Here is a 14,689-nt window from a genome sequence, read left to right as displayed (position 1 = left end):
TAACGCAACTCCAGCCAACAGGCAGTCGGGCGTCCAACGACGGTGAAAAGGCCAATGCCATGTGCAGCGAACCGCATGCGAGAAGAAAAAAGGAACAGAGCCTCGGATGACGTCAGGCTATATAGCCTCTGATTGATCATCCGATGTGTCACAGTGGTGACTCTGTTGATACTATTACTCGAACTGCGCATGCGCGAAGGGAACATTCAGTGCTTTCAGCACCGCCCTCTGGCGGTCAGTAGGGATGAAATAGAACCTCATCCTTCGTCCAGCCTCTGTAAGGCAGGCCCTCTTCAGACCTTGTATTTAAGATTCATCTTGGGTGATTTGATCGCAGGTGGTCAGCTTTGACTGAGAGTAATAAAGCCACTTCCAGCTCCAGCAATCTTCATAAACTAAATTGTTGAAGATGTACAACATTTCACCACCATATATTAGTACTTTTTTTGGCTGATTCTTACAAGAGTGAACTAAAAAGCTTAATCATGACCGAGTCAAATGACTGCACACATTACCATTTGCCATTCTCCGACTGAGTTTAGAGTGTAAATTAATACATTACTATGGTATTTTAAAAAACTTCATTTTAATCCAATATTCTCAGCAGTACAATATGAGAAACTGAGGCCAGCAATAACACTGGGAAGCCGTGAAAGAAACAAAGATTCAGCTGACGTTCAAATTTTTTTCATGAAGATGTGTCATCTTATCCTGTTCATACTGGAACACAATGCATGTGTTGAGCCAATCAAACGTGTCATAGTCTCTGCTCAGCAGATCATTTCTGGGTTTAAGGTTTTTTTTTTAAATCAAAATAATATTTACAGTATCTTCTACAAACTTGCTAAAAAAAAAAAGGCCTCCCTTCCGGTCCGAAAAGTTGCGAAAACTATATGAAGCTTGTGCATTTCAACGTGGTTAATGAGGACTTGTGTATAGATAGATGGATAATAATAATAATAAAGTGATGTGTGGTAATCAGTCAATACTGTATTTAAAAGGATAATCCTGTGTGGGCTCTGAGTCCAGGTTGATGCTGTCAAACGGGTTCTCTGTCCAGCTGTCCACAGGGAACCAAGAGTCGTACCAGGAGGTGGTTCTCTCAGTTTCAGGGGGTTTGGTGGTAGTTGTGGTGGTGGTTGTGGTTGTAGTAGTAGTAGTAGTAGTAGAGGCCCTGGCTCTGGCTCGTAATATCTTCTGTTTGCGTAAATACAGGAGCCTCAGCCGCCTGCGTCGCTCTGCGTTTTGAGCAATGGCATGACTGTCCATCCCCGCAGAGGTGCTGGTGCCCGTTGTGATGCTCGCCGCGGTTGTTTTCACCACCTTTGGCTTGGTGACGAGTCGAATGGGCCTGTTCCCGTTGAGCGCCATGATTTGCTTGATGCGGTCCCAGTTGGATTTGGCTAAGGTGAAGCTGCAGGGCGTGGCTCCGGTGTCGTAGCCCACCATGCAGAGTCGTGTCTGCGGCGTGTGGCCGTCCGCTTTGGCGGTCACTCTGTACTCACCTGGATTCAGCAGCCGCCAGTAATCACCGCCAGCAGCTATAATCAGCAGTTGAGAGGGCTCACTAGTTAGACTGAAACAACTAATATGCTGACAAGATAAATACAGAAATGTAATTCTGTTTTTGAAAAAGTTGGGGTGTTGTGTAAAATGTAATTTCAAACAGAACACAATGATTTGCAAATTTCATAAACACATTTTATTCACAGTGAAACATGGTAAACATCAAATGAACTATAAACTAAGAAAACTAACTATAAACTAAGAAATTGTTCCATTTTTAGGGAAAAAAATAGGTAATTTTGAATTTGATGGCAACAACCCATCTTAAAAACTAGAAGCACTTGGAGAGCACAAACCTCTGCCAAGGCCACAGCATTGTTAAAAAATACTTTGACCTGAACTGTAATGTGGATCACCACCGAAATTTAATAGTTTCTTGTGACAACCCCATTATTTCCTGAAATTGTCATCAAAATCTGTTCTTTAGTTTTTAAGTAGTCTTGCTAACAGACAAACAAACCGACCAACCAACACTACTAAAAACATAACATCCTTGGCAGAGCGGAGGTAACAACAGGACAGAGGCAACAAAAAGCTATAAAAGTAAGTAGTATGAATAAAAAAACTGCTGAGCTAGGTTAATGGGCAACAGGTCAGTCAGAGGACTGAGTATAAAAAGAGCATTTTAAAGAGACTGGATTTCTTAGAAGCGAAGATGGGAAGATGTTCACCTGTCTACAATAAAATGCAAAAATATGGGAACCATTTCAGAAAAGTCAACAAAAAATTAAGAAGACTGAATATTTCATCATCTACAGTTCATAATATCCTGTTTCATGAATCTGGAAAAAATCTCTGAGCTCAAAGGACGAGACTGAAAGTCAGTTCTGGATGTTTGTGATCTTCAGGTCCTCAGTCAGCTCTGCATTAAAAACAGGCCTGATTCTGTTCTGGACATCACTGCATGGACTCAGGAACACCTCTACAGATCACTGTCTGTAAACACAGTTCACTGTGACTTCCACAATTGCTGCTTAAAGCTCCAACATGCAAAAAACAAACCAAATGTAAACATCATCCAGAAACTCCACCGTCTTCTCTGGACCAAAAGCTCAGTTAAAATGGACTGAGGCAAAATGGAAAATCGTTCTGTGCTCAGACAGATCAAAACTGAAATTCTGCCACATCTGCTGTACTAAAGTAGAGACGGACCGTCCAGCCTGTTATCAGCACACAGTTCTGCTTCTCTGATACTATGGGAGTGCATTAGTGTCTATTACCAACTAAAAACCTTTAGAAAAAACAGGACTGGTGATCAGCTAGAATCCTACATCAGACAAGAATGGGACAACACTCCCCTCCAAAACCTCCACCAACTGTTCTCCTCTGTTCTTTGACGAAGAAGAGATGCTTCACAGATGTAAACAGGGCCCTATACCCACTTTACGAGTTTATGAGCTTTGCAAATCATCAAATTTTTTTTCTTTACATTTTACACAACATCCCAACTTTTTCAGAATCAGGGTTGTGTATTTCATGTCCACATCATACCAGTTTTGACATCATGCTTTACTCCCTCCACAGAAATGGTGGCATTAGGCAGTGGATTTCCTGCCACGTCTCTCACCACACCTTTTATTCCTCGATGCACCTGCAAAGACAACACTTTGAATCTCTCCAGAATTTTGACTGAGCATTAAATTAACATGCCTGTTTTGCCTGTGTGTTTGTCTTTGACCAAAATAGCTCATGAACCAATGGACAATTTTTAATGAAACTAACAGTCTTGGCAATAACAGATTGCGTATTTTCTTTTTTTTAAATTTGCTATTAGCTATATGGAGTTCTCTATGACTTAATAACTTTTGGAGCTAACTCACCTTAAAACACACAACGTGGCTAGAATGTAGTCAGTTTCATGGATGTTGAGCTGAAACTTAGTATGGTAGTAGCTGAGAGTCATTCACAACACTTACTCTGAGTGCTAACGCATCACGCAACACCTCGCAATGTTGTGAGACATAACATAACGTTATTTTAAAGGTTTGACCAAAAGTCTATAACTTTATCATTTCTCAATGTAAGATGATCTTACATTAGAACTTTGTCTTGAAAACCAGCAGATGATATGCATTCCTTCAAGGAACGCTAGAACTTTATTTTAAGGTTGCATTTACTATGTTTTACGATGTATTTAGAAAAAGATGATCTTTAAGATCCTGATATATAAAGAGAAATTGGTCCTGCTAGTACTATGGACAGCAGTTCTTACTTGTTCCATGAAGGCCAGCAGAGATTCCCGGTTGTTCTCCCACTCAAGAGGCAACTCACTTTCGTGGGGAAACTTGTCACAGCCGAGGAAAATGGAGAGCTCAAAGCAGTTGGTGTGCAGGTAGCTGAAGTCGTTCATACCTTTGGAAGAGAAAGATTGAGAACATCAGAGGAAGGCTGCCTTTCTTTTGTTAGATCCTTGTTATTGGATGCACTGCACCTGTGTTTTTGATTGTCCAGTTTTAAAGAAAAGTGGAACGTATATTTGTATTTGTAAAACACCCAAACTTGCTGTTTTTTTTAGTAAATCTCATCCTAACAAGTTTTTTTCTTTTCTTTAGCATTCAAAACTTTTGGTCTCTGTCCTTCTCCAAAGATTTCTGAACATTGGGCAGTTGTTCCCTTTCTTCAGGGGTTGCCACAGTGAGCAAACTTGTACGAACGATTTGACAATTGCTTTACGCCGGATGCCCTTTCTGCCAAAACCTGGGCTGCAGCCTCAGGATTACAAGACCACGGCACTGACCACAAAGCTACTGCAGCCCCTGTTATTGGATAATAATAGCACTGAAGTCTGTATGAAACAACCTGGAAGTCTAGTTACTGATGGAAATAAACTTTAAAAAGTGCATTTTCTGCAAAAATCCAGTGTGAATGCTGAGTGATGTTTGACTGCTGAAATCTTGTGAAAAAGCTGAAACTGAATTTTAGAACTGAAAGAATGAGCAGAACAAAAATGAAACCGATCAAAACATAGTCACACAATCATGTCTGTTGCTTACTGCCGACCACAGGCTTCCAACTGGCTCTGTTAATGATGCCTTGGCCCCCGGTGACATCATCACCGTGGCAGGATCCTCTGTAAGTCTCTGTCATGGTCAGGTGGCTATGGGCGTAAGACATCGCCAACCAGCGAAACATGGCGTCATCTGGAGTCTCCCTTAGAGCTCCTTCATTCTGCCGCTGAATCCGAGCCCAGGTCTCCTCACTCATCTCAGCATTACCTCTCCAACGTCGGCTGTCGGGCAACTTGCACACAAATACAGTACGTTATAGAAATATTTTGAGTGTATAACCACTCGCATCATCTTGTGCATGGATTTTAGCCTTTGTTAAATGAGCCTTACAGAAATGGGTGGACGCTGCATGTCAAAAGGGTAAAGAACCATTTTTTCTCCTCCTTGCAAATTAGCCCCCAATACAAATGGATTTCGCTCCATCCAGGAAATAATAGCTTTTGTCTCCGCTGCAAGCTAAAAGAAGTGAAAAGCAGAGAAATGCTAAGCACCTAATGCATTTGTACAAAATTAACATGTAAAAATCTGACCCTGGGTGTTACTAAACAAACTCACAGAACCATTAAGGAAGTTTTCTGGGAGGGGGATGTGATGATTGGGCACCAGTCGTGGCACCCAGCCTCGATCTTCAGCTCCCCACAAGATGCTGTTGAGATCTGGAAAGTTCTGGAAGATGTCATAACCTTCTACAGTCCAGTGGCCCAGCGCCCAGTTCCCCATCTCTGAGCCCTGCAGGACAGAAGGGGAAACAATGTGAAGCTGAACCATATTTGAAGCTTCTTGCAGCTGACAGAGCGAAATTAGCTGTAGATTTAGTACAGTAGTTCAGCATATCATCAGCATACGAGTGAACACTGGAAGAGATAGTCAATAAAACATATAAGGGGTCTTAGGATCAAGCCCTGAGGAATCTCCTTAGTTGTGCTAAAGTAGCAGGAAGTGATACTGTCTGCCTAATTATAAAGATCAGTCAGAATAATCAGGGATCATTTTCAAAAATTCATTTGTTCACAGCTGAGTGTGCAGCAGCTGGAAAGGGACTTAGCTCCTCTAAGTCTGAAGCCATGGTTGTTAACTGGAAATAAGTGGAACATTTTGATCAGGGATGAAACTTTGCCCTAGGTGGAGGCAGAGAGGAATTATATAGCCCTTCTGGCCTGGGAACACCTTGGATACCCCTCCTGATTTCTCCTGATTTCCTCCTGAACCTGTTGCCTCTACAACCCAATGGATAAGGAGAAGAAACTGAATGGATAGATGGATTTAAAAGGTATTAACTTTAATTTGTCAAATTTTACCTTAAACTTTAGTGCAGCAGAGGAAACTCTACAACTTCCTTTCTTGGGTCAGTTCATCTTCATGAATGCACCGTACCTCAAAGAGTTGCTCTTTTCAAGCAACTTTTCTGTCATAAAAACACTTGGTTGCCGAATCACTTGCTCAGGAGTTGAGCTTATCAGAAAAATGTGCCAGGTGGGCCTAAAATTGCCTTTTTTAACACAAAATCTAGCAGAAATCCAAATGTTATTCAGCACATATGTAACTCTGTTCTGAAAATTCACTGTACCATCTCGTAGGCCAGCTCATACGCATCAGGATTCAATGACGGCACTAAGTGAATCCTCACTCCGTCCACCAGGCGGCGCACTCTCGGGTTTTCATCATTATATTCTTTGCACAAGAACTGCATCAGCAGCAGGAGAAGCTCTCGACCCAGGGCCTCGTTGCCATGGAGACCAGCTGTGTAGCGAAATTCAGGCTCACCTAATGACAATACACAGATATTAGCTTAGATGTGAACAAAAATGTGAAGTCGGTCAGTGTGCTGACCAGACTTTCTCCAGTTTGTAAACTAAAAACACAATTTGACTTTTGGATTTGTGGTTTCTTTGTTAAGCTAAAAGTTTGCAATTTCTGCAATACTGTCACAATCAGGAAGTTTTAAGAACAAATTCCCACCTGTTTCATGTTCGCCCGGGTTATCAGAGATCTCCATGGCGTACATTTTCAGGCCTTGTGAGCTTTTACCAATATTGTAGATCCTGGTGATGTTGGGACACTCCTCATTAATCACCTTCATCATCTGAAATTTGGAGATATGACTCCATTATTTGTTGGCTTAGTGATCGGATGAAACAATTTGATCTTTTTTTTTTTTTTTACTTTTAAACAAACCTGTCTCATGTCCTTGTAGTTGTGATGTTTGAAGTCCAGGTCATCCGAAGAACTGACCTCATTTTCACTGTGATAGCTGCCTGTAAGAAGCAACACAATGTAAAAAGGATTTTTTTCCCTTCTCTCTGTGTATCAGTAGAAGTGTGGCTACATCTGCAGTAAGTTGAGGATTTGCTTTCCAAAGCTTTCTCTTTTTGGATATTGAGTTAAGATGTTAATATAAATGTTTATCCATTCTAAAGGCATTGCTTTTAAATGATAGTTAAAAGACCCGAGGCTGACACGTTTTACCTCTGAGGTTGTGAGGTTTATTTTGGAAAATAGACTGTTATGTATCACAACTGCTGGGTGAAACCATTTAGAGTCCTAGTTTGGCAAACAGCAGCGCTTTTCCTTCCAGAGAAGGGTGACATACCGCTGTTTGGAATGAGTCTGACTCTAAGTCAAAAAACAAAAAAACAAAACTCTTTACCAGTGCTCCATGGAACTTGGCTTGTTAGTTGTGGCTAAATTGTTGAACAACTGGGAAGTAGAAGGTCAATGATGCATGGTTTTCAAAATCTTTTACAAATAAAAATCTGGAAAGTAAAGCCAGCATTTGTATTCAGCTCCCTTTACTTTGATACCCAATTTCTTTTTACTGGACAGTTGTTTGTCGTGTACTCCAAAAAATCTGGCCATATTGAAAGTGGCAAAAAGAAAGCCGTTGTTAAAAAAAAAAGACAGAAAAAGTCCTGTTTGTCTCAAGCCATGTAGGGGACACAGCAAACATGTGGAAGACAATGATTGAACTATTTGGCCTAAATGTAAAATGTGTGGTGGAAAACTAACACTGCACATCACCCTGAGCACACCATCCCCACTGTGATACACGGTGGTGGCAGCATCATGCTGAGGGGATGCTTTTCCCCAGCATAAACAGAGTTGATGGGAATTTGGATAGACCAAATACAAAGTAATTCTGGAAGAAAATCTGTTAGAGGCTGAAAAAGACTTGAGACAGAGGCAGAGATTCACCTTCCAGGAGGACAACGGCCCGAAACGTCCAACCAGAGCTACGATGGAATGGTTTAGATTAAAGCATATTCATGTGTTAGAATGGACCAAAGTTTAGACCTAAATCCAACAGAGAACCTGTAGCAAGACTTTCAGATGCTCTCCATTCAATCTGACTGATCTTGAGCTGATTTACAAAGAAGAATGGGCAAAACTTTCAGTCTCTAGATGTTCAAAGCTGCTGGAGACAAACCCCAAAACACTTGCAGCTGGACCTGCAGTAAAGAAGAGTTCGACAAAGTGTCAATTCAGAAGTCCAACTTTCACCTGTTTAAATGATATTTCTCCTGTAAAGTAAGAGCTATAAAGCTGAAAAAAGGCCAAAGTTTGTCTAAGCTGTGCAATGTACAGCTACTAAAAGTGTAAGCACACTATTCCGGATAAAACTGCACACTGTGATGTTTGTTTTTTAATGGCTTTTTCCAGAGCTGCAGGGAGAGGAGCAAAAATTGTAATGGAAACAGCCGATTACTGGCTGAGTAGTAATAAGGATGTTTCATTGCATATGCAATGTCTCCTCTAATAACTGACTGTACAGAGTATAAAATGCGCCTTTCATACTTTTGCCTGAAAAATATCCAAAAATCAGAGAGTTGCTGAGTTTATGTTCATCAAAAACTTACAGAAATTTACAAATTGTAAGCCTGTTTTACCAGTAGGCAGCATTTATAAAACAAAATTATGTCATTAAGTATCAGTTTATTGTTTTTGTTCTAGACAGAAGATTTGCTTCTAATATTAGCATTTGACAAGGTGTGACCAGAGGCGCTGATATAAGATTTCCTCCTGAAAGAGAGTAAAAAAAGTGGTTTGTGTTGCACTGATGATGTTTTCTCTGATACTGACTGGGCAGCTGGCAGGCCAGGACCTCAGCTCTCAGACACAGGCTGCCGTTCCAGCTCTGAGGCAGGATGCGGATGTAACGAGCCACCACAGGGCCGGCAAACTGACTCATCACCGGCGTGTCCTTATCCACGTTCCCATAGAACAACTGCAGGACAGGACCACAGAGGGGATACATGTAAACTGGGATTTATTTTTGCCATGCTTTTTGTTCAGTCGCTACTGACCCATTCAGCGTAGCCGTCATGCAGCACTGTCCAGTCACGGCTGTCGTTACTGAAGGCCACAAAGTAGGACGACACGAAATCCTCACTGAAATGTAAATGTCAGTCATTAGCTCATTCGCACTGGCCCAAGAGGCCTCTTCTACCAGTAACATCATGTCCCTTATGTAGTTTTAAATGTTTATTAACAATTTATTTAATAATTTAGTGGGTCATTCACTGATATCAGCACTGCTTATTTCTTGTACAAATATTAAGAGGCAATTTGGAATGGGCACTGTGACGTCATGCAGCACTGAAGCTATGAAAAGCTTGTTAGGATGCATGTACCTGATTTCCAGTCCACTCTTTGTCCAGAATCTCATGAATCCAAATTGTTTGAATTCTCATCTCAGGATAACAGATCCTGACCTCCTGTGAGAATCTGTTACAGTAAAAAGCCTTCTCTTTTTCATGTTTTCTTACAAGATAAAGTAAAGCAAGCTCAAATTAGGGGAATCTCAACTGTTGGCGACTGGTTGGCGAATGGCATTTATGAGGGAGTCTTCAGAACGTCTCAAAACGTTTGTGGGTAATTCTCAATTTTCTCACGTGAGTCACAGAGGCTTGAGTCCTATTGCTTGAGTTTTTGAAGATGTTCAAAAAAAATCTGTGCTATGAATTTTCTTTAAAGCGGTCACAGAGTTGTTGCAGGCATCTCAAACTCTTCCCAATTTAGTTTCCATAAATTTCAGAGTACTAGAGCTGTGTTTTGTCACCTGCAGGGGGGGCTCTCCTAGGACAGAAAACATCTGAGGCCACAGCGCCAAATGTACAGGTCTAAACACCACAGTGTCGATGAATAATACATATTTAAAAACTGGTCCTAATTTGCCATTTTCCAGTAGATTCAAATATAAATGTGGTAGCTGCTGCCAAACTGAGTACAAAGTGGGCAGAAGCAGGTATGTTGTGGGTAGAGGTGTGCAATGAAATAATGTGCACAGCCTTTAATTCAGTTTTAAAAGCTGTTGACACAAAAGTAAGCCGTGATTTTTAAAAACTTGCTGTTGAAAACGTGACTACACGGCTTGCTGGTCACAAATACCAAGTATTCAATGAGACTGCAACAGGAAATTCGCCTTTTTTCTCACAATAAATGCATCACCAACAAGTCGCAGCCCAGTGAGATGCTACCTGTCGTATTTATTGTGACAAATTAACAAAAGAAGCCACTGTCTGTTTTCCTGAAAAGATGAGGCTTTTAAACAGTTTGGATCTTTCTGGGAGTCTAAAGCATTAGTGAACCTGGAATCAGCTACATGCACTTCAACAGACAGAGAGGAGCTGCTGGTAGCTACCTGCTACATGGAGCTGTAACACAGATGACGGGTTAACTCATTTCTCTGTGTTTGTGACTGTAGCATTAGTAAAAGTAAAGTGGTACAGTGTTTTTAACTTTTACAGAAAAGTTTTCAAGTTTTACAAAAAAAAAAAAAATTGGACCACAAATTTTATCAGGTTTGCAATACCTATTCTTTACATAGAATCCTACGGTTATCTGTGAACACAAATATCAGCAGTTGTGTTACTTCATCCCGGTGTGGCCTGGTTCACTTTTGGCAGGAACATACAGTAATATTAGATATTTCGGCTGGAATGATTGCATGATGCATTAGTGTCCAATCCTGGTGCTGGAGGGCCACCGTCCTACATATTTTATATGTGTCTCTGCTTTGACACACCTGATTTAAAAAAAGTGAGTGAATAACAGGCTTCTGCAGAACCACAAGTCATTCATTTATACCAGGTGTTTTAAAGCAAGAACACATCTAAAACATGCAGGTTAATGGCCCTCCAGGGCCAGGATTGGACAACACTGGTGTAATGTTAAAATGACAACAGTATAATGGTATTCAAAATGGCGTGGACCACTGTGATGTTTCTGTGACTGGAGCTGGTTTAAGATGTCATTGTTCTGCTTTAGTCCCCCCCATGATTAGCCCCTGGCTCATCAGTCTGATCAAAATTAAACTCTGTTTGTTTCTGTGAAAAGCTCTCATGAAGTGAAGATTTAATGGAACTCACTGTTGCTCTGAATTCCTTCCCTGAGTGATAACACCACTGAACTCCACCTCTCGGTGAGCATCAACCTGAAACCAGTGGTCCTTTTCTTCGGGCTCTGCACACCATGCACCACCATACAGGTCGTCCTCATTCTCCGAGCTCTGCACACAGATTTTACATTCCATATTTGGAAATTAATACTTGCTTAGTTATGCCTTTAGTGCTCTTCCCATTTTTACTTCATCCAATTTACAGGTTTATATCCTGTCAGTATGAGTGTTCAAGAGCTATATTTTCTGTAGAGCAGATTATAATATTTTTTATCCAGGACAGCGAGGAAGGTGTCTGGTTTTGTTTTGGTAGTTTCATTTTAATGCAGAGAAAGATAATATCAAATAAAAATTTAGAAAAATCGCATAAATTGATTTCCATGTCATTGAGCAAAACAGGTATTTGATCCCCAACCAAAACATGATTCAGTTTTTAGTGGATAAATTGTTGTTGGCAAGCACATCAGTAAGATGTTTTCTGTAGTTGGTCACCAGGTTTAGACAGATCTCAGGAAAAGTTTGGCCCACTCCTCTTTACAGGAACTCTCTAAATCCTTTAAGTTTCTTGGCTGCCACTTGACAACTTGAAGCTTCAGCTCCCTTCACAGATTTTTCTAAGTCTGAGGTCTGGAGACTGGCTAGACCACTTCATGATCAAAATATGCCACTCTTTTGTTGCCTTGGTGGTATATTTTGGGTCATTGCCATTCAAGACCAATCTTGATTGTTCTGGCTGAGAGAAGAAGCTTCTCATACAGTTTTACAGTGCATGGTGCCTCAATGCAGTAAAGTCATCTTGCCCCTTTTGCAGAAAAATAGCCCCAAAGCATAATGTTTCCACCTCCATGCTGGGCTGTAGGGATTGTATGTTTCAGGTCATAGGCAGCATTTCTCTTCCTCCAAACAAGACAGATGAAGTCAAAGTCAAACAGACTGATTTTGGTCTCGCCTGACCACAACATTTTCTCCCAAGCCCTGCCTGAATCCTTTAGATGTTTTCTGACAGACTTAAGACAGGCCTGTATTTGTGTCTTGTTGAGCAGGTGTGCACATTGTTGTGTGTTACCAATGATGTTCTTGGTGACCATGGTCCCAGCTGCCTTCAAATTGTTAACAAGCTCCCCCTAAGTAGTTGTGAGCTGATCCCTCATCTTTCTCATCCTCACCCCATGAGGCAAGATCTTGCATGGCGCTCCAGACCAAAGGCAGCTGGTGGTCATTTTATATTTCTTTAATTTCCATTGCCTTGTAGCACTTTCCAGCCTTGGACAGATCTACTATCTCATCCCTGATGCCCTTGGACAGCTCTTTGGTCTCGCCCATGATGGTGGAGAAGTTGGAACAGAAGAACTTGATTTTAGGGACAGGTGTGCTTTATATACACAATGAGCTGAAGTCAGCAGAGTTTAAAATTGATTAACTGATTTTATTTATTGATTGGCTTAGAGACTGACTGACTAATTGACTGATGAAGTGATTGTAATCTGTGGGCACATTGGCATATAACCAATCTATGGGAGCCAAAGTCCTTGCTCTGTTGAAATCTTACCAATATTACCTTCTGCTAATAATGATTCCTCCCCCAATAACTAAACAATGTTGTTTAAAGTTTCAGTCTATATTTTGCTCAGTGACATGGGAATCATTTTGCAACTTTCATGGAATCTGTTTTGCTTTTGGATTTTTTTGTTGATATTCTGTCTTTCTTCAATAAAATGACACTATAAAACAGTTTAGAGACTGTTCATGTCTTTGTAAATGATCAAACCTACAGAATCAGCTGGGGATCAAATAATACAAAGTATTTTCCCCCACTATACTGTGTAGTAATTTAGATATGATGGCTGCCTAGTGTGAAGAGTTATCTCAGTTTTGTAGCCCTACTGTGAGGTAATGTGTTTGATGCCTTATAAGGAGTACCTGCATGTTGAGACGCCCCCTCTGAGCTGAAAAGCCATGGTGAGACTGAGAGGAAGCCAGAAGCTGGTCGTCTTCCACCCGGTGAGACTCCAAGCCCAGAGGAGGACAGTCTGTGAGGAAGAACCGTGCAAGCACAAAGGGGATGTGTTTGCATAATGTCCCAAAATTATGCTGAAACAATTAGTGTAGTAATGTTAGAAGACCTCAGAATTTAAGGCAGAAAAATCTCCTACTTTTTGGCTGAGCTACTACTGCAGTCTGCTTTAGTCTCTCCTCTTCTTCCTCCTCCCACTTCTTCTTCAGCCGCTCAGCTTTTAGGTAACGAGAAAAACAATGTGTCAAAACGTGTTAGCACATGGACCTTGGTCACCAGCCACCAATACACTAAAAACTGTCTATGTGCTCACTCGTTTCCATGCTTCTCTCCTCCTTTCTTTTAAACGTAGGTCACTTTATTCTCTTTTTAACTGTAATTCTGGGAAGATTTCTGTCTGTTTTATTGGAAACACTGAGATTAAAATGTTTTACATGACTCATTTGGCAAACTAGTCCTCTCGGTGACCTCTCGTTCTGCCTCTATCAGAAACAACACCCCTCTGCTGTTCGAGGTTTATATAACCATTCACATTTTCTCCTCAGTCACAGAAGCAAATATTTTCAACCTTTCTCTGCCTTCTCTTTTCGAGCTCGTTCCTCCTCTTCTTCTTGTTTCTTAAATGCCACTGTGAAAGACAGACAAAGTAACTCATCTGACTGCCACAGTGAAGACTTGTTAATAATGTCAGTTCAGTTGTTGACAGGAAACAGACATACAATCAGTGTAGTCATAGTCTTCATACCAGGGACCTGCGTAAGGGACAGTGGTTTCCTCTGAAACAGATAAAAATATAAGTTTACACAGTGTTGCTTTATTCCACTTTGATTCTTGCATGAAGCACATAGACAAAGTTACATAAAAGAAAGAAATAATTTGAGAAGCCCAAACTTCAAAAAATAAAACACAATTCTCTTGGCCTGGACTGAATCCTGACAACAGAGACAATAATACTGTTATGATTCTGGCGTGTCTGCCTGCTGTCTCCTTTCCCTGCTCACCATGCCTGCATTCAAGTTCATCTGTTTCACCTGTCCCCTGCCATTCCACACTCAATCAGCATCAAGCCACTCACCTGTTCAGTAGCAGTTATATTCAGCTCCCTGGCAGGCAGACAGTGCCAGATTTTTTGAAAGCCACAGTGTGAGTAAATATCCAGCATTCTTTCTTTGCCTGACTTTGTTATGACCACGTTTTGTCTCACGGATTTCTCTGCCTCGCCTAGCCCTTTTGGATACCTCTGTTTTCTGGATTACGACCCTGTTTCTGTCCCTCGACTACTGCCTCCTGCCTCGCCCCTTGGATCTGTTTGCCTGAGTCTGACTTCACGTGTCCGAACCTTTGTCTGTGCCCTGACCTCTGAGTTTTGTCTAGCCCTCTGATTTGCGTCAGTACTGACCTCCTGGTAACGACTCTGCCCGTCCTGGACTTTCCTTTTGAAGAACTGCCGTCCCCGGTCGCAAAGTGCGCCAGGATTAAGTGGAACCTGTCCCTGGTCCTGTTTCCACACGGACTCTGAGAAGGTTAGTGGCTTTTGCTCTGAGCTTCTGCACCTTCTCAAAGGTTCTCTCCAGCCACTAACCATTCTCTCTTTCCTCAGTGGTTTCCGGTTCATGTTCCTGAGCCCCTGCCTTTTTCGTCTCAATAAATATTTGTAGTCACACTGTGTCTGGCTGAGATTCTGGGTCCTCTGCCCTGTTTTTGACA

At 41.4% G+C, this 14,689-nt stretch overlaps 1 protein-coding gene across 1 annotated transcript; it reads right to left on the bottom strand.

The window, feature by feature from the left end:
* Window positions 1-573: 573 nt before the first annotated feature.
* aebp1 (AE binding protein 1) lies at window positions 574-13,973 on the bottom strand. Its single transcript, XM_025009582.2, has 16 exons — window positions 13,702-13,973; window positions 13,551-13,610; window positions 13,122-13,199; window positions 12,889-12,998; window positions 10,940-11,079; window positions 8,876-8,960; window positions 8,652-8,796; window positions 6,750-6,829; window positions 6,534-6,657; window positions 6,142-6,338; window positions 5,130-5,303; window positions 4,905-5,030; window positions 4,560-4,806; window positions 3,779-3,918; window positions 3,058-3,157; window positions 574-1,541 (listed from the first exon to the last, which is right to left on the bottom strand). Exons 1-16 carry the CDS (start codon window positions 13,826-13,828, stop codon window positions 979-981), a joined length of 2,496 nt encoding a protein of 831 aa, XP_024865350.2. The 5' UTR covers window positions 13,829-13,973; the 3' UTR covers window positions 574-978.
* Between the last annotated feature and the right edge of the window lie 716 nt (window positions 13,974-14,689).

Source organism: Kryptolebias marmoratus, linkage group LG14 (assembly GCF_001649575.2).
Source record: "Kryptolebias marmoratus isolate JLee-2015 linkage group LG14, ASM164957v2, whole genome shotgun sequence".
Lineage (NCBI taxonomy): Eukaryota > Metazoa > Chordata > Actinopteri > Cyprinodontiformes > Rivulidae > Kryptolebias > Kryptolebias marmoratus.
The sequence above is the reverse complement of the archived record's forward strand: the minus strand, read 5'-3'. Positions and strand labels throughout refer to the sequence as shown.

Coding starts and splice junctions, on each gene's coding strand:
- aebp1 (XM_025009582.2), bottom strand. CDS start 13,828: ATGTGCTTCATGCAAGAATCAAAGTGGAATAAAGCAACACTGTGTAAA. Junction 8,961..10,939: donor GGAAGGAATTCAGAGCAACA/GTGAGTTCCATT, acceptor TTTACATTTCAG/TGAGGATTTCGTGTCGTCCT. Junction 4,807..4,904: donor TGCAGCGTCCACCCATTTCT/GTAAGGCTCATT, acceptor TTTGTGTGCAAG/TTGCCCGACAGCCGACGTTG.